The sequence below is a fragment of the Aotus nancymaae genome, unplaced genomic scaffold (genome assembly GCF_030222135.1).
Source record: "Aotus nancymaae isolate 86718 unplaced genomic scaffold, 86718_ANA_hifiasm-v0.15.2.pri h1tg000173l, whole genome shotgun sequence".
Classification (NCBI taxonomy): domain Eukaryota; kingdom Metazoa; phylum Chordata; class Mammalia; order Primates; family Aotidae; genus Aotus; species Aotus nancymaae.
The window spans coordinates 1,080,230-1,107,319 of record NW_026988588.1 but is presented as its reverse complement, the minus strand read 5'-3'; the positions used below and the strand labels follow the sequence as shown (position 1 = coordinate 1,107,319).

The window sequence follows — 27,090 nt, the reverse complement described above, 5'->3', positions numbered from 1 at the left end:
TCAATTCTAGAGTAGGTGTGATGTGGTGCTGAGAAGAATGTATATTCTGTGGATTTCGGATGGAGAGTTCTGTAAATGTCTATTAGGTTTGCTTGTTCCAGGTCTGAGTTCAAGTCCTGGATATCCTTGTTAATATTCTGTCTCGTTGATCTGTCTAATATTGACAGTGGAGTGTTAAAGTCTCCCACTATTATTGTGTGGGAGTCTAAGTCTCTTTGGAAGTCATTAAGAACTTGCTTTATGTATCTGGGTGCTTCTGTATTCAGTGCGTATATATTTAGGATTGTTAGCTCTTCTCGTTACATTGATCCTTTTACCATTATGTAACGTCCTTATTTGTCTCTTTTGATCTTTGTTGGTTTAAAGTCTATTTTATCAAAGACTAGGATTGCAACTCATGCTGCTTTTTGCTCTCCATTTGCTTGGTAAATCTTCCTCCATGTCTTTATTTTGAGCCTACGTGTATCCTTACATGTGAGATGGGTTTCCTGGATACAGCACAACAATGGTTTTGGCTTTTTATCCAGTTTGCCAGTCTGTGTCTTTCGATTGGGATGTTTAGCCCATTTGCGTTTAAGGTTAATATTGTTATGTGTGAATTTGGTCCTGCCATTTTGATGCCAAGCTGCTTGTTTTGCCTGTTATTTGATGCAGTTTCTTCATTGTGTCGATGCTCTTTACCATTTGGTATGTTTTTGGAGTGGCTGATACTGGTTGTTCCTTTCTGTGTTTAGTGCTTCTTTCAGGAGCTCTTGTAAAGCAGGCCTAGTGGTGATGCAATCTCTGAGTAATTGCTTGTTTGTAAAGGATTATATTTCTCCTTCGCTTATGAAACTTAGTTTGGCTGGATATGAAATTCTAAGTTGAAAGTTCATTTCTTTAAGGATGTTGAATATTGGCCCCCACTCTCTTCTGGCTGGTAGGGTTTCTGCAGGGAGATTCGCTGTGAGTCTGATGGGCTTCCCTTTGTGGGTAACTCGACCTTTCTCTCTGGCTGCCCTTAGCATTTTCTCCTTCATTTCAACCCTGGTGAATCCGACGATTATGTGCCTTGGGGTTGCTCTTCTTGAGGAATATCTTTGTGATGTTCTCTGTATTTCCTGGACTTGAATATTGCCTGCCTTGCTAGGATGGGGAAGTTTTCCTGGATAATATCCTGAAGAGTGTTTTCCAGCTTGGATTTATTCTCTTCGTCACATTCAGGTACACCTATCAAACCTAGATTAGGTCTTTTCACATAACCCCATATTTCTTGGAGACTTTGTTCGTTTCTTTTTACTCTTTTTTCTCTAGTCTTGCCTTCTCATTTTATTTCATTGAGATGATCTTCAAACTCTGATATCCTTTCTTCTGCTTGGTCAATTCAGCTACTGAAACTTGTATGCTTCGCGATCTTCTCGTGTTGTGTTTTTCAGCTCCATCAATTCATTTATGTTCCTCTCTAAGCTGTTTATTCTCGTTAGCATTTTGTCAGACCTTTTTTCAACGTTCTTAGTTTCTTTGCATTGGGTTAGAACATGTTCTTATAGCTCTGAGGAATTTCTTATTTCCCACCTTCTGAAGCCTGTTTCTGTCAATTCATCAGACTCATTCTCCATCCAGCCTTGATCCCTTGTTGGTGAGGAGTTGTGATCCCTTTGAGGAAGAGAGGCATTCTGGTTTTGGGTGTTTTCATCCTGTTTGCACTGGTTTCATCCCATCTTTGTGGATTTATTTACCTGTGGTCTTTGTAGTTGGTGACTTTCAGAGACCCCATCTGAAAGTCACCAACTACAAAGACCACAGTTAAATAAATCCTGTGGATATCCAGTTTGTTGATGATGAAGTTATTTCTGTTTCTTAGTTTTCCTTCTAACAGGCCCCTCTGCTGTAGGACTGCTGAGGTTCACTCCAGACCCTGCTTGCCTGCAGATCACCTGCAGCAGCTGCAGAACAGTAAGGGTTGCTGCCAGTTTCTTCTTCTGCTTTGTCCCAGAAGGATACCTGCCAGATGTTAGTCTGAGCGCTCCTTTATCAGGTGACTCTTTGGATATACAGGGGTTGGGGAGCTGCTTGAGGAGACAGTCTGTGCTTTATAGGAGCTCAGGTGCTGAGCTGTGAGCTCTGTTGTTCCATTCAGAGCTGCTAGTTAGGTACGTTTTAAGTCAGCAGAACTCATAACCGCCTATTTTTCCCCAGGTGCTTTATCCCGGGATGGTAGGGCTTTATTTGTAAGTTTCTGTTGTGCTGCTGCCTTTTTTCAGGGCCGTCCTGCCCAGCGAGGAGGCAGCCTAGTCACAGTCTGCCAGCAGAGGCGTTGCTGATCTGCTGTGCGCTCTGCCCAGCTGCTGTGTGAATTTCCCTGCAGTCCTGTTTATAGGGGTATAGTTAGAACTGCCTCGGCAATGGCAGACTCTCTCTGTAATGATGGACTGCATTAGCAATAGCAGGCTGCCTCTATAATGGCAGACGCCTCTCCCCCACAGAGCTGGACCATCCTGGGTTCAGCTGTGCTTGCTGTGAAACTCAATCCAGAGTGTTTCAGATTGCCGGTCTTTGTTGGGGGTGGGACCGGCCGAGCCTGATGACCTGGCTCCCTGCCTCAGACCCTTTTTTTTTTTTTTAAGTTGAACAGGTGACTCTGTCTCCCAGGCGTTCCAGTCACCAGTTGAAATGGTGCCCGGATTTGTGTGATTTCTTGTACGGAGATCTGCTGTGCCGACTGAAACAGCCACGCTGGGGGCTCGTGGCACTTTTTCACCCAGGAATCTCCTGGCCTGGCTCCATTTCAGTCCCCCTTTTTTCAGTTGAATGGGCAACTCTGTCTCCCAGGTGTTCCAGTCATCAGTTGAAAAGGCACCTGGATTTATGTGAGATTTTGTTCAGAGACCCACTGCGCCAGCTGTGCTGGAGACTTGTGGCACTTTTCCACCTGGGAATCTCCTGGCCTGGCTCCCCGTTTCAGTCCCCTTTTTTTTTCAGTTGAATGGGCGACGCTGTCTCCCAGGTGTTTCCAGTCACCTGTTGAAAAGGCGCCCAGATCTGTATGCTTTCCTGTGCAGAGATCCACTGTGCCAGCTCAAACAGCTGCGCTGGAGATTCGTGGCGCTTTTTCACCCTGGAATCTCCTGGCTTGGCTCCCTGTTTCAGTCCCCTTTTCATCAGTTGAACGGGCGACTCTGTCTCCCAGGCACTGCAGTCGCCAGCTGAAACGGCACCCGGACCTGTGTGAGTTTTTTGTGCAGAGACCTGCCATGCCGGCCAAAACAGCCGCCCTGGCGACCCAGGGTGCTCCTCCACCTGGGAATCTCCTGGTCTGTGAGCAATAAAAATCCATCTGGAAATGCAGTGTCCCCTCACCCTCTGTGCTCTTGCTGGGAGCTGCAATCCAGAGCTGCTCCTAATCAGCCATATTGGATCCCTCCTCAGGGCCATTTCTATATTTATTACAATATAATCCAGATTTAACATACACAATTTTGGCTGTGTGCTATGGCTCACCCTTACAATCCCAGCACTTTGTGAGGCTGAGGCGGGCAGATCACCTGAGGTCAGGAGTTCAAGACCAGCCTACCCAACATGGCAAAAACCCGTCGCTACTGAAAATACAAAAATTAGCTGAGCGTGGTGGCGAGTGCCTGTAATCCCAGCTACTCAGGAGGCTGAGGTGGCAGAATCGTTTAAACCTGGGAGGCAGAGGTTGCATGAGCCAAGATCATGCCACTGCATTCCAGCTAGGGTGACAAAGCGAGACTCCATTTAAAAAAAAAAAAAAAAAAAAAACAAATTTAAGCTTTTAATCGTCCTCTTGCTCATGCTCATTCTCCAAGTAATTGTGGGGTATGGGGTACAGGTGGCAGGGGTGTTGAGGGGACCCTGGAAAGTAGAACACAGAACACCTGAGGGACCCACAGACACCCACCAGAGGCTCCCTCACTTCTGGGCCTGGCAGAGCTCCTGCCTGTGGAGACCCTCAGTAATTGGGGGATGCAGCAAGAGCAGAGGCACCTAGGCTATCCCTGCACTTTCACAGGAGCTGCCTCACCGACTCCCCACAGCTGGGGTGACCAGCACTCCTATTACCCCTTAGTTAGAGGAAGAACCAGGTCACAGTGACTCTGAGAAACTTTCTCCAGGTTCCCATGGGGCCAGAATTGACATCTAGACAAGGATAAGAGCAGAGCTCCATTCATCACCTATTTCTGCACAGCCCTCCTGCTGAGCATATTTACATTTTTAATGGCTGCAAAAGTGAGAAAATGGTATTTCATTGTAAGGTTTGAATGAAGCAACTGAGATTTAAATGAGGCAACTGAGGCCAGTTATTGGAATAAAGAAATTTAATCAGCTCCTGGGCGAGGTTCTACGGTCCGACAGGAGGGGCCAGAGAAGTCACACTTCTCTTCTTGGGGCGTGGGGTTTTATAGGGAGTGGAGGTAGCTGATTGACTGCGGGGAAACAAAGAGGAGGTAATTTCATTGGATATGAAGGGACTGGGCATGGACATGGGGCTGTTCGAGGATGTTCGGGGCAAGCTTGCCATAGGGCAGGTCTTTGGCAGGCTTTTTTAAAATTTCGGTGGGTGCAGGGCTGAGATTGGAATGCGGAAACGGGTACGGGGAGCCCGCATGGAGAGGGCAAATGCTGAGTAATGTGCTCAGAATGGTGACGTAGTTTTCAGGCACGGAGAGAGAGGGGCATGTCCACTCGGCTCCCAGCAAGGCAGCCAGACTTACATTCCGACCTTTTTGATGATATAGGACGTCACTTCTTTTCTAGCTACTTCCTGCTGAACAGGGGTGAAGTGGGGAGGTCAGTTGGCTGGTGCCTCAGTTAGATTTCAGACATAGGGGTGAAGTAACATCTAGTTTACGGCTACCCTGGAGATTTCCCTTATGCGTGCTTGTAAAAACCTGAGAAAGAACAGGGCTAGCATTAGTAGAAGACAAACTACGATTAAGGGAATGACAACGGGAGCCAGCCAGGTAAGTATGGGAGATTGCCACCAGTTAAGAGGAGAGTTTGGTGCATTTGGTATTTCTCAGAGGTCCTCCTGGAGGCGGTAGAGAGTATTGACTTTTTTTTCTACTAGGCCTGTTTTATTGATGTAATAGCAACACTGATCCTGTAGAAACAGACAGGTACCTCCTTTTTCTGCCATTAGTAGGTTAAGGGCCCATTGGTTTTGGAGAGTTGCCTGGGCTAGTGAGGTGATTTGTTGCTGGAGGGAGGCCAGGGAGGCAGCTGATGCTTCAATGGCTACACGGAGTTTGTTTTCCAGTTGAACGGCTGAAGTGATACTGTAGCTTATGGCTCCACTTCTTATTCTAGCTGCTGCTAGAGAGGATGCTAAAGAGAGGCCTATTACTATTGGGAGGAAGACTGCTTGTTTGTTTTGGTGATTAGGGGATGGTGCGATGAGGGACAGGAACTTGGCCTGCCTATATACTTTTAACTGTGGGACTAGGGTGACGGGCACACAGGGGAAGGGAAGGGAGGCAGTTATAACTTTTGTTTGGGTTCCATTATACTAAAAGTATTTTCTTGGTGGCACATAGAGGGAGGTTTTTATTTTTATTGTGGTATTGCAGCTGGGACTGGAGCTGCTGGCTGTCTCATAGCAGAGAGAGAGAAATTTTGAGAGTGTATTTTGAACAAGGGGATATTTGTTAAGGTGGTGTTAAGGCCCAGTAGGTGACTGTGACAGATTGAATTTGGACCAGAGGGGAACTGCAGCTAAGGGCAGGGGGGAGTTGCTGAGAGAGGCACATAAAAAGCAGTGAGTGAGGTTTACAGTTTTGGTTAAGTTTAACATGTTGGCTCCCTGCTGTACCAGAGTTAACCAGGAGAAAAGATGACAGGTGTTACTTGAGGGTTTGATTTGGTTAGTTAGGGTGGCCTTATTTTCTAGGATTGTATGGCTTATAGAGCTAAGTTGTTTTATAACTTAAGGGACAATGCAGGTATAGGACTGAAATATTAGCCATGTTCCCTGGGGGTATTTTTAAGTATAGTCTACATACAGTTTGTGGGCACTCCAACGTTTTAGCGGTCATTTTATTAGCTGGTGATGATGGCTTATGGCAGTCTGCTTGGGCAAGGTAATGAGTTTTAGTAGCGGGGCTCTCTGTCTAGGACTCTTGAAGGTAGAACCGCCAGACGTAGTACGGACTGGCGTTAAGGGGAAGGACTAGAACAATTGAGATGAGAAAGGTTTGGAGGGTTAGAGGGTAACGGGCAGGGGGCACGAGTGAGGCGAAGATGAGTGGGGCCTAAGGGTTTGGACTTCCACTGGTAATTTTTGGGGGCCAATTTGAGGCAGGACACATGGTACCAAGGGGTGTGGCCTAAAAGTTTGGCGGCAGTTGGGGTGGTCAGGACAGCAATGTGGAGGTACTGCTAGATGGGAGTCCTCCAGTCCTGAAACTATGGGGAGAGTGCAGTCCATGTGTTCCTGAGTAAGTGGCGGAGGAGAGAGAAGTAGGGGAGGTAGGAAGCCAGGGGAGGTGGTTGTACTGGGAGATTGTGAGAAACTAAAAAAGGCTTGACGTGAGAGGTCATATGGGTAAAATTAATTTGCTAGTCTTGGGCTGGTAATTTGCCCCGCATCTGTGAGTAGGGAACTGTGGCCTTAAGCCACCCTGAGATGAGACTTTAGAGCAAGTGGCACATGCTTTGTGTACTTGCTCAATTGTCTGTTGTAAGCCCTTAGTTTGGGGAGTAAGGTGAATACCTAAATAGATTACTGAGGTGACCGGTAGCTGTGCTTTGGCGGGGGAAACCCGATATCCCCTAGACTCAAGGAAATTAAGGAGAGCGGCAGTATGCCGCTGTGACATGGAGAGGGAAGGGCTGCAAAGCAGCAGATTGTCCACGTACTGTAAGAGGAGACTAGGCTGAAGGGGGCAAGAGGTTAGGTCAGCTGCTAATGCTTATTTAAATATGTGAGGGCTGTCTGTAAAGCCCTGGGGCAGGACCGTCCAGGTCAACTGCTTCGAGAGGTTAGTGTTTGGATTGGTTTAAGTAAAGGCAAAGAGGAAATACTAATCCAATCCGGGTGTAGGGAATGTTTAAAAAAAAAAAAAAAAAAAAAAAGCATCCTTGAGGTCAAGGACTGTAAAATGAGAAGTAGTGGAGGGAATGTTTGATAATAGGGTGTATGGATTGGGAACTACAGGGTGGAGGGGAATTACTGCCTTATTGATAAGGCGCAGGTCCTGAACCAGGCGATAGCCGCATGGCTTTTGGACTGGCAAGATAGGAGTGTTGGAAGGGGAACTGGTAGGAAAAAGGAGTCTCTGTGCTAGGAGTTAGGTGATAATAGGCTTTAGGCCCTGGCAGTGGGTTTTTGAGATGGGAAACTGAGGCTGTGAGGGAAAGTGGGTAGGATTTTTAAGATGTATTTTAACTAGCATGTGATGTCTGGCCATTACAGGCTTAGATATATTCCATACTAAGGGATTAACCACATTAGGAGGGATAGGGAGTTGAGACAAGGGGTTGAGCCCGGGCATAGGGTCGGTTAGGAGGGGCAGTAGGAGGCGAGTGGGTGATGGGTTTGAGTATGGGGGGCCAGTGAGTTGGAGAGTGGCCCCCACAGTCTGGAGAATATCTCGTCCTAATAGGGGAACTGGACATGAGGGTATGATTAGAAAAGAGTGAGAAAAGGGGTGTCCTTGGAGGACACAGGCTAAAGGATGGGTTTGATTAGGGCAGGAAGGCTTTTCATTAATTCCCATAACTGAAACCTGGGAAGGTATACTAGGCCCTGAGTAGGAAGGCAATACAGAATAGGCAACCCCCATGTCCATTAAGAAGGAAATGGACTTACCCGCCACTTGCAGCATTTTCCTAGGCTTGGCAAGGGTGATGGGGGTCCTCGAGTCTGGGCTGCATTAATTGTCCATGAGGCCGAGGAGTTTAAACGAAGGGACTGCATCCTTTGAACTGGCCTGCCCCTCACATGGAGATGCAGGGGGTGAGCCTGTAGTCCAGAACGGGCAGTCAACCTTCCAGTGTTTAGTCTGTTTGCAGATAGGACAGGGTCCAGGGGCTGGACATGGACGGGGGCACAGGCCCAGTGCCCCTCCTGGCCGTATTTGAAGCAGGGCCCAGGTGGGACCTTTGAAGCAGTCTGGACAGGTCTTGGGGGACATTTTTGGAGGAACTTGGAGGAGTTCCTTATACTAGACGCTGGGCAAGCTGCTGGCCTTAGGGCTGCTACAATGGCTTGGGTTTGGAGGCTTACCTGTTGCTGTAAATGGGCCTGGTGGATGGCCTCAGCCTTTTCTTGTTGGCTATTAAAACTTTAAATGCCATGTTTACCAGGTCTCGTATGGGAGTCTGGGTTTACTTGGGTATGTAGGACTACAGCGTTGGTTAATTGGTTAAGGAAGGCAGCTGGGTTAAGTTATAGGCCTGAGTGAGATAGGAAAATTTTTTAGTGTAAACAGTAGGATTGGTGGAGAATGACCCTAGGCATTTTTAATGGTGGCTAAATTAGAGAGAGAGAAGGGAACGTGTACTTGGATGACACCTTTCGTTCTAGCCACTTCGCAGAGGGGACAAAGGAGGGAGTTCTCATTGGTGGGAGCGCTGTGAAGGTGAATGTGAGCACTAGCAGGAGAGGCTATGTTAGGACCTGGGAGAGCAGAAGGGGGTTGGCGTTTTGAAAGAGGAGGGGCAGGAGGAATTGGGGATTTTGTGTAGAGGGAACAAAGAGGGGAACTCCCATTGGTGGGAGTGCTGTGTGAGTGAGTGTGGGCACTAACAGGAGAGGCCATGTTAGAACTTGGAGGAGGAGGAGCCAAGGGGGTTGGGAGCAGCTTGAAGGAGGAGGAGGGGGGGTTGGGAGCAGCTTGAAAGAGGAGGAGGAGGGGGTTGGGAGCAGCTTTAAAGAGGAGGCCCACACAAGCCCCGTAACTGTTAGGCTGTGGGACTACACATAAACTCACTCACTCACTCGTGCTGGGGGTAGGAAGAGAAACTGAAAGTACAGTTACTCCATAAAGCAGGAAACGGCCGTTATTTAGAGAGAGAAAGAGAGGGAGATAAAGAGAAGTGGGAAACGGCCGCCAGCGGCTGTCATTGACAGAGAGAGAGAGAGAGAGAGTGAGAGTGAGAGAGTTAGGAGATAGGAGCAGAAACAGGAGCCGAGAATACAGCTGAATCTGGATTTGCTGCTTAGAATTTACTTAATCATCCGCTTACTTGTGCTGAGGTTAGGAAGAGAAACTGAAAGTGGCAGTGACTCAATTAGCAGGAGTTTATATGCCAAAGGGCGAGTTTGAGATAGACATTTTAGTGGCATAAGCCGGGGGTTTGTCCTGCTTCTGGGCAGGGCCTGAAGTTGTAAACAGGGCTTCTGATTACCCAAACATTAGCCGCTGCTGCGAAGATGATCGGAAGGGTGGCTCAGCGTCCCGGGCCGTCCCACCGAACACCTGAGACTACGAGAGGGTGCAGAAATGTGGGGATGTCTCCCTCAGATTCCTTGCCCTGAGAGACCCCTTAGAGGGAGAAGACAAGAGTGCAGGGACATCTCTGCTGCACTCAGATCCTCAGAACGAGGCCAGGGCCCCGGGCCCACAGCGAAAGAAGGGAGAGGGAGTCCCTGACACGGCCACGTTTACGAGCAGGTAGTCCACAGAGCAGCCAGCGGGAAAAGTTATAGGCAACAGAAGTCTTACCTTGAGGCGAGAGGCTCCCCTGTTCAGCTTTGAGTGCAGGAGTCAGTTTCCCTCAGGAGGGGAGGGGTCTTAGAACTGCCCCCGGGTTTTCGGCACCACTTGTAAGGTTTGAATGAAGCAACTGAGATTTAAATGAGGCAACTGAGGCCAGTTATTGGAATAAAGAAATTTAATCAGCTCCTGGGTGAGGTTCTACGGTCCAACAGGAGGGGCCAGAGAAGTCACGCTTCTCTTCTTGGGGCGTGGGGTTTTATAGGGAGTGGAGGTAGCTGATTGACTGTGGGGAAACAAAGAGGAGATAATTTCATTGGATATGAAGGGACTGGGCATGGACGAGGGGCTGGTCAAGGATGTACGGGGCAAGCTTGCCATAGGGCAGGTCTTTGGCAGGCTTTTTTAAAATTTCGGTGGGTGCAGGGCTGAGATTGGAATGCGGAAACGGGTACGGGGAGCCCGCATGGAGAGGGCAAATGCTGAGTAATGTGCTCAGAATGGTGAGGTAGTTTTCAGGTGCGGAGAGAGAGGGGCGTGTCCACTCAGCTCCCAGCGAGGCAGCCAGCCTTACATTCGTGACACCTGAAAACTACACATCCAACTGCGGGTTCAAGTCTGTGTCTGTAATGAAGTACCTGGGGAGGCAGCGGCCCACGCTCACCTGAGCATGGTTTAGGCTGCAGCCATGCTTACCCAGCAGAGGTGGGTTTGGTGAGAAGAAAGTTTGGCCCATGAAGCCAGGGGTTTTACTCCCAGCCCGGGCCATATGCTGTGGCTCTGGAGCCTACCCCCGCACAGCACTTGCTTCTGAAGCCCCTTCCCCATGCCACACGCCCAGCCATGGCATGGGGCCCTTTAACCTCCATGGCAGCCCTTCATCCCCTCCCACCCCTCAAAACCAAGGCAGCTTCCCTCTTCTCACCTCTGTGCCCTCTTGTCTCCTAGTGCACAGCAGCAAACACCTGGTCAGGAAGTTCCGTGGGCACCTGCGCACCAAGATCGAGTCCGGGGAAGGGACGGTTCCTGTGCGCGGTTCCAGTGCAGTGCAGACCTGGGACGGCGTCCTGCTGGGGGAACAGCTGGTCACCATGTCCTGCACTGACAAGATCGCCAGGTGAGGCCCACAGCTTCCTCTCGCAGATGTCAGCTGCAGCTGGTGGGGAGCACTAGGCCCCCGGCTCCCTGAGTCCCACTTCTGGCAAGGTCAGAGATGAAGGGCACATGCGGTCAGGGCCCTCTGCCTGAGCCGTGGACTCTACAGCCATTCTGTGTGTTCAGTCCCACACCCTGAGCCCAAGGCACCCCGAGTGAGCAAGGCCTGGCCACCCCAGGCTGCCACTACAGAGACAACCAGCCCTGGCCTGAGGCTGCCAGCCAGTCAGGGTGGCCAAAGGCCAACGAAAAGCCAGGGCCTCCCCTCCCAGCTGCACTTTCCACCAAAACCTGACTTAACATCCCAGGATGGCCACAGGCCTTCATGTCAGCTGTGTCGAACACTCCCCCACCACCCCTGAGATGTTGTCTTTTTGGAAGGAGTTTTCAGAGCCTCTGTTTGGAGGTCTCAGGATGAGCTGCCTCAGCCGAGCTCTGTGCAGAGGAGCAGGGAGGTGCAGAACAGGCACCCACCTCCCTCCCAGCTCCTCCAGTCCCTGCCACGCCCCGAGCTCCTGAGCCCCTCTGCCTGAGATCTGCCTCTACCTTGGTCTGATGCCCCAAGACCTCCCCCACATTTGTGTGATGCCCTGAAAGTGCCATCTTCACTGCAGGGCATTTCTGTCACATTAGTCTGGAAAATAGGGGTGTGGAAAATAGTCTGGAAAATAGGCATGAGTTTCCCTAAAAGAGCCATGAACTTCCCCTGAGCCCGATAAAAAACCTAATTACAACACAATCACGGAAGTCTGGGTTAAAAGTGACCCCAAATGCCCTCTGGACACGTTGGTCATCCAGTTGCTCTGTCATCTGCAAATGGGGTGAAAGCAGTGCATTCCACACAAATGGGGGTCTCTGGGCCCATGCCATCCCCAGCTCCTAACCAGTCTGAGGCCCCTGAGACCCTCTGTAAGGACATTTCTGTGGTTAAACCAGGCAGGAGGTGCACAGGGTGGTCCCCAGGATGTGAAGAAAGGAGGCTGAGTAGGGGGGAGGAGTAGGAAGCCCGAGGCCCATGGAGGGCAGGGAGCATCACCTCCGACCCTTGCATGGAGCCTTTTGTGCCCATGGGGTCCTGGGCTCCTGACCACCCAGCAGGATCTGGGGAGAAAAGGGAGAGAGTAGGCCCAGACGGCCTCATGAGGGCAGGCTGTGGCTCCAGTGCCCAGCAGATCACAGGACAACTGTTTACCCATCCTAAGGCTGAGCACTGGACCCTGGCCTGTCCTGAAAACCCAAGGGGCTAGAGGTTGGGGGTGGGGGTGACATCAGGGAGCGCAGGAGGAGAGGGGAGACCTGAGCTGCACCTGTGCCCTGCCCCTGCCGTTCCTGCCTCAGTCCCCATAGATGCAGACCCCGCAGGCCTCTACAACTCTGCCCCCTCCATCCCCAGATCCACACCGAGCGGCTTTGGGGGCCCCAGGCAGATGGAACCCCAGCCCCTGGAACCCCAGCCCCTGAAAGCAGTGGTTCCACTTTCTCATGGAAATCACGGGAGGGCTGCGGGAAAATGGTGCCCATTCCAGGCTCTGGGCACTCCTGGCCAGGATGCTGCAGGATTAGCTAATGACAGTGGACCAAGGCCGTAGTTTCTGCATCAAAAGGGAATAGGCCACTGTCAACAAATAGCTCATTTTTCAGGAGAAAATGTATATTCCTCCTTATTCTCATCTCTGCATGACTGGGAAAAGCAGTCATTTTCACCTCAACTGAAATTGTCTTGGTACCCTAAGATAGGATTCGGTTTCTAAATTCACTCTGTGAGGCCCCAGAAAAATGAAGTAAATTAACACTACGGAAACGAAGTAAATTAACACTACAGAATTGAAACTTTGCTGTCCTTGAGACCTTAACCATCCAGACGGTGGACTAAACATGGTGCAAACCCAAGCAACGCTGGCAGGTCTGGGCACTCAGCGGCCACCCAAGGGGCAGGGTTTTCTCTCTAACAAAATCTCCTTGAAAAACAAATGTCTACACTGCTTCACGAGGGGTTTTCAGTGTCCGGGATTTGGGGGTGATTCTAGACTCCTTTTGAAAAGAGAATAAAAGTTTGTGGAAATTGTCACACCTGTGGCTCTGGGCAGCTGGAATGAGAACTCCCAAATTTGTCCAGGAATTAATCCTGAGCACCCAAAGGATAGAACGGAGTGTGTCCGTTCTCTCCATTCCTGAGTGCTTCACCCCCAAGTCAAGTCTGGTGACAGGACAGGGGCACAGTGGAAGCGGGGAGGTGGCCGGGAGTAGGGGCATGGGCAGGGCTTGAAATGCCTCCAGCCCCTGGCCCGGCCCCTCGAAGCCAATCCCACCTTCTGGTTCTGTGGCAGGTTCTCTCCTGTCTTAGAATTCTGCTTCCCCTTGTCCCATCATTTCTCCCTTCTTCTCTAGCTCTCAGCCTATCTCTATATCTCTCTCCCTCTGTCCTGGTCTCTGTTTATCTGTGTCTATCTTTGTCTCTTCATCTCTGTTCTTGTCTCTGGGTGTATCTGTCTCTCTCTGTCTTTCCCTTTCCATTTCATCCTCTTCCCTGGCTGTGCACATCTCATCTCTTCATCTCTGCCTCACTCACCTGATGAGCTCCTTGCGCCCCTCCTTCTGCCTTCTCCCTCTGCACTGATGCCTTTCCCTGAATGGAGACTGCAGGAGTTCGGATCCAGGTATCATCTGCTTCTGCGTCTGAGTTCTGACCTCCAGTGGCTCGCCAGTGCTGCTCAGCTGCAGGGTGCTTGCCAAGGTGGGGTGCACTCAGGGCCACTGGGCTGCAGGGTGTCTACCACAGCGAAGTACATTGATTGGCCCTCAATGGCCCGCAGGGGCCCTGAGTCTATGGTCCTTGCTGGTGAGCGGGGGGGAGGGTGGAGGGGCAGCAGTGGCCCCGATGATGACAGAAGTAGTACCACCACTCGGAGCCTCTCCTCTGGGCCAGGCACAAGCAGCGGCATTGGGACATAGCCTTTGGCATGAAGGTACCTGTGGATCTGCCAAAATCAGACTAGGCATAAGACAAGCATGTCAGTGCTAAGGCAGGAGCTGTTTCAGAATGAAGCTGCACTTACCATTTCTGAGTGGAAGCGTATGTTATGCTAACGATTCCAGACCATAAGCATCTGGACCATGCGTTATTTGTACAGAGAGACCATCTGATAACGCATGTGTTCATCTGTTTTATATCCTGTACAAAACAAAAACCTACAGCTTAACATTCAACATAAACGACCCTCATTCACAAAGACATATGAAATATTTTAAGTCAGGGAGTTAATGGCAGTCAGTGGCAGTCTCTCACTCTTTGGAGAGTGGAGTCTGAGGACACACAGGCAGAAGTTGCCATCTGTGAAGCAGCGGGAGGATGCACGTCACTGCAGAAATGACCTCACATGAGGCACTCTGCCCAGCACAGGAGCACGCAGGAGCCAGCCACGTCCTGAGGGCCACGATGAGATGTGCAGGCAGTTGCGAAAATAGGTTGTCAGAGGGGATCCAAGATGGCCAAGTAGGAGCAGCTCTGGATTGCAGCTCCCAGTGAGCATGCAGAGGGTGAGTGGTCACCACATTTCCAGACGGATTTTTATTGCCCACAAACCAGGAGATTCCCGGGTGGAGGAGCGCCACAGGTCTCCAGCGTGGCTGTTTGTTTCAGCTGGCGTGACGGCTCTATGCTCAAAAAATTCACATGGGTCCAGGCGCCATTTCAGCTGCTGACAGGAGAGCCAGGAAGACAGAGTCGCCCATTCAGCTGATAAAAAGGGAACTGAAATGGAGCCAGGCCAGGAGATTCCCGGGCAGAAAAGCACAGCCAGCACATTGGGTCTCCGCACAAAATCTCGCACAAATCTGGGTGCCTTTTCAACTGGTGACTGGAACGCCCAGGAGACAGAGTCACCCATTCAACTGACAAAAAGGGGACTGAAACAGGGAGCCAGGCCAGGAGATTTCTGGGCAAAAAAGCGCCATGAGCCCCCAGCGCAACTGTTTCAGCTGGCACAGCAGGTCTTTGCACAAGAACTCACACAAATCTGGGCACCATTTCTGAGGTAGTCGACCACTACCAAGATGGTCCGCCATTACAGAGACAGCCTGCTATTGCCAAGGCAGTCTGTCATTACAGAGGCAGGCTGCCATGGCCTAGGCAGTTCTAACTATACCCCTATAAACAGGACTGCAGGGAAGTTCACACAGCAACTGGGCAGAGCCCACAGCAGATCAGCAAAACCTCTGCTGGCAGACTGTGACTAGGCTGTCTCCTCGCTGAGCAGGGCATCCTTGAAAAAAGGCAGCAACATGACAGACTTATAAATAAAGCCCTAATTTCCTGGGACAGAGCACCTGGGAAAAAAGGTGGTTATGAGTTCTGCTGCAGCAGACTTAAAACCTACCTGCCCAGCAGCTCTGAATGGAAAGAAACTAAGAACACTGAAAAAAGGTCTGACTAAATGCTAATGAGAATAAACAGCTTAGAGAGGAACATAAATGAATTGATGGAGCTGAAAAACACAACACGAGAAGATCGCGAAGCATACAAGTTTCAGTAGCCGAATTGACCAAGCAGAAGAAAAGATATCAGAATTTGAAGATCATCTCAATGAAATAAAATGAGAAGGCAAGACTAGAGAAAAAAGAGTAAAAAGAAACGAACAAAGTCTCCAAGAAATATGGGGTTATGTGAAAAGACCTAATCTAGGTTTGATAGGTGTACCTGAATGTGACAGAGAGAATGAATCCAAGCTGGACAATACTCTTCAGGATATTATCCAGGAAAACTTCCCCATCCTAGCAAGGCAGGCCAATATTCAAGTCCAGGAAATACAGAGAACATCATAAAGATATTCTTCAAGAAGAGCAACCCCAAAGCACATAATCGTCGGATTCACCAGGGTTGAAATGAAGGAGAAAATGCTAAGGGCAGCCAGAGAGAAAGGTCGAGTTACCCACAAAGGGAAGCCCATCAGACTCACAGCGGATTTCCCTGCAGAAACCCTACAAGCCAGAAGAGAGTGGGGGCCAATATTCAACATCCTTAAAGAAATGAACTTTCAACTTAGAATTTCATATCCAGCCAAACTAAGTTTCATAAACGACGGAGAAATAAAATCCTTTACAAACAAGCAATTACTCAGAGATTGCATCACCACTAGGCCTGCTTTACAAGAGCTCCTGAAAGAAGCACTAAACACAGAAAGGAACAACCAATACCAGCCACTCCAAAAACATACCAAATGGTAAAGAGCATCAACACAATGAAGAAACTGCATCAGATAACAGGCAAAACAAGCAGCTTGGCATCAAAATGGCAGGACCAAATTCACACATAACAATATTAACCTTAAACGCAAATGGGCTAAACGTCCCAATCGAAAGACAGACTGGCAAACTGGATAAAAAGCCAAAACCCATTGTTGTGCTGTATCCAGGAAACCCATCTCACATGCAAGGATACATGTAGGCTCAAAATAAAGGGATGGAGGAAGATTTACCAAGCAAATGGAGAGCAAAAAGCAGCATGAGTTGCAATCCTAGTCTCTGATAAAATAGACTTTAAACCAACAAAGATCAAAAGAGACAAATAAGGACGTTACATAATGGTAAAAGCATCAATGCAACGAGAAGAGCTAACGATTCTAAAAATATATGCACCCAATAGAGGAGCACCCAGATACATAAAGCAAGTTCTTAATGACTTCCAAAGAGACTTAGACTCCCACACAATAATAGTAGGAGACTTTAACACTCCACTGTCAATATTAGATCAACGGGACAGAAAATTAACAAGGATATCCAGGACTTGAACTCAGACCTGGAAGAAGCAAACCTAATAGACATTTACAGAACTCTCCACCCCAAATCCACAGAATATACATTCTTCTCAGCACCACATCACACCTACTCTAGAATTGACCACATAATCAGAAGAAAATCACTCCTCAGCAAATGCAAAAGAACAGAAATCATAACAAACAGTCTCTCAGACCACAGTGCAATCAAGTTAGAACTCAGAATTCAGAAACTAATTCAGAGCCGCAAAGCTTCATGGAAACTGAACAACTGGCTCTTGAATCTTGACTGGATAAACAAATGAAGGCAGATATAAAGATGTTCTTCGAAACCAAAGAGAACGAAGACACAACATACCAGAATCTCTGGGACACATTTAAAGCAGTATCTAGAGGCAAATATATAGCAATAAATGCTCACATGAGAAACAAGGTAAGATCTAAAATCGACACCTGATCATCAAAATTGAAAGAGCTAGAGGAGCAAGATCAAAAAAACTCAAAACCTAGCAGAAGACAAGAAATAACTAAGATCAGAGCAGAACCGAAGGAGTTAGAGACACAAAAAACCCTTCAAAAAATCATCAGTCCAGGAACTGGTTTTTTTGAAAGGATCAACAAAATAGACCACTAACCAGATTAATAAGAGAGAAGAGAGAGAATAATCAAATAGATGCAATAAAAACCAATAAAGGGGATATCACCACAGATTCCACAGAAATACAAACCACCATCTGAGATTACTGCAAACAACTCTATGCACGTAAACCAGCAAACCTAGAAGAAATGGATAAATTCCTGGACACTTGCATCCTCCCAAGCCTAAACCAGGAAGAAGTCAAAACCCTGAATAGACCAATAACAAGGGCTGAAGTTGAGGCAGCAATTAATAGCCTACCAACCAAAAAAAGCCCAGGTCCAGATGGGTTCACAGCCAGATTCTACCAGACGTACAAAGAGGAGCTGGTACCACTCCTCCTGAAGCTATTCCAAACAATCCAAAAAGAGGGAATCCTTCCGAAATCATTTTATGAGACCAACATCATCCTAGTACCAAAACCCAGCAGAGATTTAACAAGAAAAGAAAACTTCAGGCCGATATCCATGATGAACATAGATGCAAAAAATCTTCAATAAACTACTGGCAAACCGATTGCAACAGCACATCAAAAAGCTTATCCATCATGATCAAGTAGGCTTCATCCCAGGGATGCAAGGCAGGTTCAACATACGCAAGTCTATAAATGTAATTCACCACATAAATGGACCAAAGACAAAAACCACGTGATTATCTCAATAGATGGAGAGAAGGCCTTTGACAAAATTCAACAGCCTTTATACTAAAAACTCTCAATAAAACTAGGTATTGATGGAACGTATCTCAAAATAATAAAGGCTATTTATGAGAAACCCACAGCCAATATCATACTGAATCTGAAAGCTTTCCCTTTGAAATCTGGCAGTAGACAAGGAAGCCCTCTCTCACCACTCCTATTCAATATAGTATTGGAAGTTCTAGCCAGAACAACCGGACAAGAAAAAGAAATAAAGGGTATTCAATTAGGAAAGGAGGAAGTCAAACTGTTTCTATTTACAGGTGACGTGATTGTATATTTAGAAGACCCCATCGTCTCGGCCCAAAATCTCCTGAAACTGATAAGCCACTTCAGCAAAGTCTCAGGATACAGAATCAGTGTGCAGACATCACAAGGATTCCTATACACCAATAACAGATTTAAAGAGAGCCAAATCAAGAACGAACTGCCATTCACAATGGCCTCAAAGAGAATAAAATACCTAGGAATACAACTAACAAAGAATGTAAAGGACCTCTTCAAGGAGAACTACAAACCACTGCTCAACGAAATAAGAGAGGACACAAACAGATGGAGAAACATTCCATGCTCATGGTTAGCAGAGTCAATATCGTGAAAATGGCCATACTGCCCAAAGTAATTTACAGATTCGACGCTATCCCCATCAAGCGACCAATGACCTCCTTCACAGAACTGGAAAAAATCACCTTAAACTTCATATGGAACCAAAAGAGAGCCCGCACAGCCAAGCTACTTCTAAGCAAAAAGAACAAAACTGGAGGCATCACCTTACCCGACTTCAAACTATACTACAAGGCTACAGTAATCAAAACAGCATGGTACTGGTACCAAAACAGAGATATAGACCAATGGAACAGAACAGAGGCCTCAGAGGCAACACAACACATCTACAACCATCTGATCTTTGACAAACCTGACAAAAACAAACAATGGGGAAAGGATTCCCTGTTTAATAAATGGTGCTGGGAAACTGGCTAGCTATGTGCAGAAAGCAGAAACTGGACCCCTTCCTGACACCTTATACTAAAGTTAACTCCAGATGGATTAAAGACTTAAACATAAGACCTACCACCATAAAAACTCTAGAAGAAAATCTAGGTAAAACCATTCAGGACATAGGCATAGGCAAGGACTTCATAACTAAAACACCGAAAACATTGGCAACAAAAGCCAAAATGGACAAATGGGACCTAATCAAACTCCAGAGCTTCTGCACAGCAAAAGAAACGGTCATTAGAGTGACTTGGCAACCAACAGAATGGGAAAAAATTTTTGCAATCTACCCATCTGACAAAGGGCTGATATCCAGAATCTACAAAGAACCAAAACAAGATTTACAAGGAAAAAACAAGCCCATTCAAAAGTGGGCGAAGGATATGAACAGACACTTTACAAAAGAAGACATATGAGGCCAACAAACATATGAAAAAATGCTCATCATCACGGGTCATTAGAGAAATGCAAATCAAAACTGCATTGAGATACCATCTTACGCCAGTTAGAATGGTGATCATTAAAAAATCTGGAGACAACATGCTGGAGAGGATGTGGAGAAATGGGAACACTTTTATACTGTTTGTGGGAGTGTAAATTAGTTCAACCATTGTGGAAGACAGTGTGGCGATTCCTCAAGGACCTAGAAATAGAAATTCCATTTGACCCAGTAATCCCATTACGGGATATATATCCAAAGGATTATAAATCGTTCTATTATAAGGACACATGCACACGAATGTTCATTGCAGCACAGTTTACAATAGCAAAGACTTGGAACCAACCCAAATGCCCATCGATGATAGACTGGACAGGGAAAATGTGGCACATATACACCATGGAATACTATGCAGCCATAAAAAACGATGAGTTCGTGACCTTTGTAGGGACATGGATGAACCTGGAAACCATCATTCTCAGCAAACTGACACAAGAACAGAAAATCAAACACCGCATGTTCTTACTCATAGGTAGGTGTTGAACAATGAGAACACATGGACACAGGGAGGGGAGCATCACCCACTGGGGTCTGTGGAGGATAACCAGGGGAGGGATAACATGGGGAGAAATGCCAGATACAGGTGATGGGGAGGACGGCAGCAAACCACATTGCCATATATGTACCTGTGCAACAATCTTGCATGTTCTTCACATGTACCCCAAAACCTAAAAAGCAATAAAATTTATATTTAAGAAAAAAGTAGGTTGTCAAGGCATTATTAAAAACTAAATTACATCAACTTAGAACTAAATAAGTTATATTAAAACATATGTATTATTCAAAACTCACCGCTTTAAATTATTTTGCTGTTATCTGTGCTCTTGTAATTATTTACATCTCTCCTATATGTATGGTGGTTCATCACCACCCAAGCTGGCTCAGTGACCTCACATTGGGGCCTTCAAATTGGCCTCTGATGGTGCTTACACCATGGAACTTTGGAAGCTACACATGCGTGCTGGTTTTTTTTTTGTTTTGTTTTTTTTTTTTTTTGAGAACTGATTGTTAGCAGCATACCACTGTCTTGTCTAGAGATAACATATTTGAGGTTGCCAGGAGTCCACTGTCTCAACAAGGGGGCTGTCATCCTCCTTAGAATCCATCCTTCCCACGGAACTCTCAGCTTCTGGCAGGCAGGGGCCCTGTCTCATTCCACCTCATTCATTCAGTGTCTGGCACAGTGGGTGTGGACATGTAGCAGGCATAGATAGATCAGTAGATGACAGATTGATAGATGGATAGAGATGACAGGTGATACATAGATTAATAGATGACAGATGATAGGTAGATGGAGATGGTAGATGGAGATAGATAAATGATAGACGATAGATTAGATGATAGATGATACTCATCAAAAATGATAGATGGTAGATGAGATAGAAGAAAAATAGATGATAGATTATGGATAGATTAGATGATTGGTAGATGATAGATTATAGGTAGATTAGATGATTCATAGCTAATAGGAGAGATAGGGAGGGAGAAAGCGATTGGAGGCTGAGCCACAGCAGGAGGGGACAAGGGCTTTGAACCCCTCACAACACATTGGCAACACCTAGGTGGGCTGTTAGGGAGTGTGATGGAGCCTCGTTGGCCCAGGCTGGCGAGTGCAGCCTCTGAGTTGCCCTGGTGCTGGCTGCAGCAACCCTGAAGCGCTAGCTCACTTGGCTGTGACAGTTCCAGTGAGACCCATCCTGAGATGTCTACACCAAGGGGAGCCCCAGCGCAGGAAGGGCTGCCTCCGACTGTCCATGCCTTTCCATCCACCCGAGGCCCACACACCAGGCGTCTTTACACCCCCACAAGGTACAAAGTGCTGTACGTGGTCAGCTTGCAGGAACTGCTCACCGCGCTTGTGAATGTAGGAAACCTGCTCTGTTGTCAGAATGGCCACGATGTGAACAAGGAATCACTGGCGTGATTGACGACACCGTGGGAATGGGAATGTGAAAGGACTGCACCCTTCTGATGTGCCACGCGATGACTTCATGGAGCTGAAGCATGTGCCTTCTGCCCTCCCACTAACTTCAGCCAGGGCTACAAAGGTATCCATGGTGCTCATAAATTTTAGGGATGTGCTGAAATCAGTGAAACCCGCGGATTTCCTCTCCTAGAGACCACGAGTCTCATCCCGCATGTGGCCGGGACCCTGCAGTGATGTCGGCTTCCTCGTTTCAAAATTTCTCTGGGAAGAGGTGCAGTTCTGTTTGGGCAGCCATGAGAGAAATTTCTGGCCGGCTTTTGATCCCTGACTTTGTGTGGCTTTCATGTAATAAAATGAGACTAAATGGATAGAATTGTATATATAATTAAGGCACAGAAAGTGCATCCATAAGACAAACTGGTAATTCTTTTTGCAATTTCCCTTTGATATCAATGAAAAACGATCTTTTGTATCAAAAGATCTAAACAAACAACACAGTGACATTACTTCCCACCTACAGATCAAAAGTAATGCATAGGTATCACCTTTCAGATCAATAATAACCCATAATAATATTCTTAGGTAACAGCAGGCATTCTTCTGGATACGGAACTCCATGAATAATAATAGATTTCATTTCACAACGTCAGTGGTAAGATCATTTTACAGCAAAATATGAAAGTGTGTTATAGAAACCTTGAAGTTTTTACAGTGGCTTAAAATGAGTCATAAAACATTGTGGAGAAAACTTTTTTCACATTTCCTGACACATCACCCGATGTCCCCTCCATCCTCTGAGTGTGGGCTTCTGGTGTTCTGTGGCCACTGTTGTTCAGTGCACTGGGGCCTTCGAGAGCACTCAAGTGGATGTGGGCCTGTGGGTATGGGTGTCAGTGTGGGTGTGGGTGTGGGTGATGGCATTTGGATGACTGGGTGTGGGTGGAGGTGTGGGCATGTGGGTGAGCTGTGGGTTTGGGTGTGGGTGTGGGGGGTAGTGTGGGTGTGATCGTGGGTCCCAGTATGGGTATGACACTGGATGACAGCATGGATGTTGGTATCTGTGTGGGCATGGGTGTGGGTGTTGCTGTGGGTGACGGTGACGGTGCAGCTATCCCCACTCCTAAGGGCTGAGGGCCTCCCTGGAAGGTAGATCACCCCATGCTGATGGGGTTGCGGTTCTTTTTCATACAGCATCAGCATTGCTCTGGGGGTCACTGAATGAGTCATTTGTCTCTGTCCTGCGTAGGAGTCAGTGCCCCATGGGGCTTTAGAGCCTCATGCCTCCTGAGACCCACACCTAATGTTCTCCACCATTCAGACGGATCTGGGGCTATTGCCAGGCCACATGCCCTTCACTGCATCTGAAATCCGCTGTGGTCTCTGGGGACCAACGACTGAGCCACAGGAGTATACCTTGAGCCCGTTTGCTGGGCAGGACCCCCACCCTGCCTACGTGTATGCCCGACACACTGACCACTCATCCAGCTCCAGGTGCCCCAGCAGAGAAAGCTGAGGGCCAGGCCCCTGCTCAGAAGCTGCTCTTCCTGGGCCAAGGGCTTGTGGCCATCTTGTCTCCCCAGACAGATCAGGCCCTCCCTGTGGTGCCCAGAACTGTGTCCTTGCATCTCAGAGCCCCAGCAGACACCACTGATGTGATATGTGACCACTTAGAGCCTGCACATGAGTGCTGGGGCCAGGGACAGACATGTCCAGGTGTCGTTGGCCTCTTCTGTGACCTCAGAGGCAGCAGGTGCTCAGAGGATGGGGACTTGGGAGGTGGCACCAGCCACATGCCCCCAGGGGAAGCACAACCCTGTGGATGCCCTTTCAGAGTACATGAGTGCTGCCTGGTGCCCAAAACCAGCCCCAAGGAAATGGCCTGATGTACAGCCGGTCCCACAGGGGTCTAGGCCGTGAGAAGACACTCTACAGTCCCAGGTCCCCGAGCCTCAGTCCACTGGAGGCCGTGAGAGGACACTCTACAGTCCCAGGTCCCCGAGCCTCAGTCCACTGGAGGCCGTGAGAGGACACTCTACAGTCCCAGGTCCCTGAGGCTCCTCAGTCCACTGGAGGCTGTGAGAGGACACTCTACAGTCCCAGGTCCCTGAAGCTCCTCAGTCCACTACAGGCCGTGAGAGGACACTCTACAGTCCCAGGTCCCCGAGGCTCCTCAGTCCACTGCAGGCCATGAGAGGACACTCTACAGTCCCAGGTCCCCGAGGCTCCTCAGTCCACTACAGGCCGTGAGAGGACACTCTACAGTCCCAGGTCCCCGAGGCTCCTCAGTCCACTACAGGCCGTGAAAGGACACTCTACAGTCCCAGGTCCCCGAGGCTCCTCAGTCCACTGGAGGCCGTGAGAGGACACTCTACAGTCCCAGGTCCCTGAGGCTCCTCAGTCCACTACAGGCCGTGAGAGGACACTCTACAGTCCCAGGTCCCTGAGGCTCCTCAGTCCACTGGAGGACACGAGAGGACACTCTACAGTCCCAGGTCCCTGAGGCTCCTCAGTCCACTGCAGGCCGTGAGAGGACACTCTACAGTCCCAGGTCCCTGAGGTTCCTCAGTCTACTGGAGGCCGTGAGAGGACACTCTACAGTCCCAGGTCCCTGAGGCTCCTCAGTCCACTGGAGGCCGTGAGAGGACACTCTACAGTCCCAGGTCCCTGAGGCTCCTCAGTCTACTGAGCAGCACAGGGCCATTGCCTGCGCATGAGTGCTGGGGCCAGGGACGGATGCGCCCAGGTGTCCTCGGCCTCTTCTGTGACAGAGGCAGCAGGTGCTCAGCGGATGGGGACTCTGGAGGTGGCACCAGCCACATGCCCCCAGGGGAAACAACCCTGTGGACGCCCTTTCAGAGCTCTGGTCCCCAGAACTGGGAGAACATCCCTGTTTGAAGCCAACCCACTGTGGTTGTCGCCACAACAGCCCTAGGAGGCTGGCACTGGAGGGCAAGAGAAATCACCCAGTCAGTTTTCGGGAAATCAGAGGACACTTAAAAGTCACAGCAAACTCTATTCCTAAAATCCTACGACCACCACAGCCCTGGGAAGACAGAATGAGCTGCAGAAAATGGGTTATTTCACGGATCCATGAGGATTGACCTGCAAAGCCACAAGTTAAGGTTGAGGAGCGTCCTGGCAACCAAACCCTGCCCCTGCGTAGGATAAGGGTCGGACACGGCAGACATGACAGTCCCATGCTGAGGGCCCGCGGACATAGCCTGTTTCTCCAGCTCCATGGAGTCAGGCTTCACTCTCACAGCCGAACCCCGGGCTCCTGGAAGAACAGGGAAAACCGCAGAAGTGCTTTTAGCTTTTGTCTCAAAGAATCAAATGCTGAGTGGCACATAAAACATCTAAATCTTCTGGAACTAATGTTCCCTGAGATATGGTTTCTAATTTTAAGTACCTGAGCTTGATTATTGATGACAATGTGTCATTAGATAAACAGATTAAAACTTTCTCCATGAAAATGAACTGTAAGAAATTACAGCTGCTCTCTGGGGAATACGGCACTGGCTGATTTCTGAACTTAAATTTCAGACTGCAGAGCTCCATCTCCCTCTGCCTAGACAGGGGCTGCTCAGCATTCTCCCACAAGAGCCTCTTGAGCCTCCTCCTGGCCGCCAGCTGGCCAGGGAACAATGCCGATGCCTTCCTCCATGACTTGTTGCTGGACTTCTTCTTTTTAAAATTTTGTCAACACCACTGAGGTCAAATGAGTGTTGCTCATGTCTAACTTCAAAGTGTAGATCCTTCGTAACATAACTGCTCTTACTCCCTGTCTGGTTTAAAAATGTTTTTACTGATTTTTAAATAACATAGACTGTGTGGTGATTTCATTATAGGTTTTAAGTGACCTCTTCTTTTTTTCTTTTTTTTTCCAAGATGAAGTCTTGCTCTTGTCACCCAGGCTGGAGTGCAGTGGCGAATCTCAGCTCACTGTAGCCTCCGCCTCCCAGGTTCAAGCAATTCTCTGCCTCAGCTTCCCAAGTAGCTGGGATTACAGGCATGAGCCACCACACGAGGCTAATTTTTGTATTTTTAGCAGAGACGGGTTTCACCATGTTGGCCAGGCTGGTCTTGAACCCCTGACATTAAGGGATCTGCCCGCCTCAGCCTCCCAAAGTGCTAGGATTACAGGCGTGAGCCACCATGCTCAGCCTTAAGTGACATTTTATAACATCTCTAGTGAGGAAAAAAGCAGTGATCAATTCACTGACACTTATCAAATATAAAAAGTAATAATGAAAACATCAGCAGCCCCTCTGCCTCCAAGGCTCTGCCCTCCTGCACCAGCACCACCGACCTTGGCCGAGGCTCCCAAGACCAGAGCCCAGTTCCTGGGGGCACCTGCCCAGACGCTGTGGAGACGGCCAAGGGTGACAAGCTGGCATCAACAATGTAAGAACTGGGACTCCAGTCAGGGGGACAAGAGAAAACATGAGGCCGGCTGAGTGGGGATGTGGGATGCTCAGCAATGACCCATACAGCGTGAACGCCGCAAAGCCAACACAGAGATGCAGACGGAGGCGTAGGGCTGAGGCTCCTGAGTCGCCAGGTGTCATCTCACAGCTGCTGTCCTCATAGAAGGAACCAAAGGTCCTCGGGCTGAGTGAAACCTGTCCTTTGTCCCCAGAACCAAGAGGCCAACCAGAGTACTCTTAGACTCTGGGAGACAAGGATTCCAGGTGAATTTTCAGGAACACGAGCATTCGGACGGCAGAGCCTGGGGTGCACACTGCGCTCCTTTCCCTTTGGCCTGACCTGTGTGAGCTCCCGGGAAAGCTGCAGACAGCCCAGAGACGACTCAGGCTGTGCCACAGGCTCTGGTCGGTTGTCTCCTGCTGTGAAGTGAACCACCCCAGAACCATCCCAAAACTTGATGGCCCTGAAACAGCAAGCCCCTCGTGTACTCCCAGGCCCTCCCTGCGAGCTCGGGGGTTGCTCACTTCCTCCCCACGTGGTGCCAGCAAGGCAGCCCCCGGGCCGCAGGTCAGCTTTACTGGCAGGTCAGCTGGGGTGGGTGAAGGCCCTGGTGCTGCTTCACGGACTCACGAGTCTCTGCAGAATGGCAGCTGGGACCTGGGGGAGCACCCGGGAGGTCAGGGGACCCATTTTATGTAGCATCACCCCAACCCTCGGGCTGAGACGTCCCAAGCCGCAGAGGCTCAAGGCAGGTGCAGGCCCCCCTGGGGGTGTCACAGTCACATGGAGGAGGAGCCTGCGGGGTGGGGTCACTGAGAGCCTTGCTGGGATGTTGCCCGGCATTTTTTCCACCTCTGAACACAACACAGCTGCTGAAGGGACACACCATCCATCAACTTCCTCCTACGCATCAGGAACCTCCCTCTGCACGCCAGACCCGTGCTCAGCAATGCCAGGAGATTTAAACCACAAGCACCCAAGGTCTGGGGCAGGGGCAGCCCAGCAGGAGGCAGCCACAATGCCACTGGACACAAGGCAGGGACCTCAAGAGGGGACAGCATGAAAGCCCGGTGTTTTTAGAGCAATCACAAGTGTCCCACATGATGTGATGGGCAAGACTGGCAGGAGCCATGAGGGGCAGAGTCTCCACACAGCAGAAGGCACAGGTCAGGCAACTGTGGCCTCCTGACCCCAAGGGTGTCCCAGCGAGCAAGGCTCACCTCAGGCACAGGAGGTGTGGGACATATGGTCAGGCAGGCCAGGACATCATGAATGCACCATCCTTTATTTAACTGGTTCCCTGCTAAGACGCACATAGGTG

The 27,090-nt window shown here is 49.0% G+C and overlaps 1 protein-coding gene across 1 annotated transcript in view; it reads left to right on the top strand.

The window, feature by feature from the left end:
* Positions 1-27,090, top strand: part of ADARB2 (adenosine deaminase RNA specific B2 (inactive)) — a 485,894-nt gene that overhangs the window by 434,440 nt on the left and 24,364 nt on the right. The window contains exon 7 of the mRNA XM_012466970.2: positions 10,608-10,776. Coding sequence (XP_012322393.1) covers positions 10,608-10,776 — 169 coding nt within the window. The remainder of the gene's footprint in view (positions 1-10,607; positions 10,777-27,090) is intronic.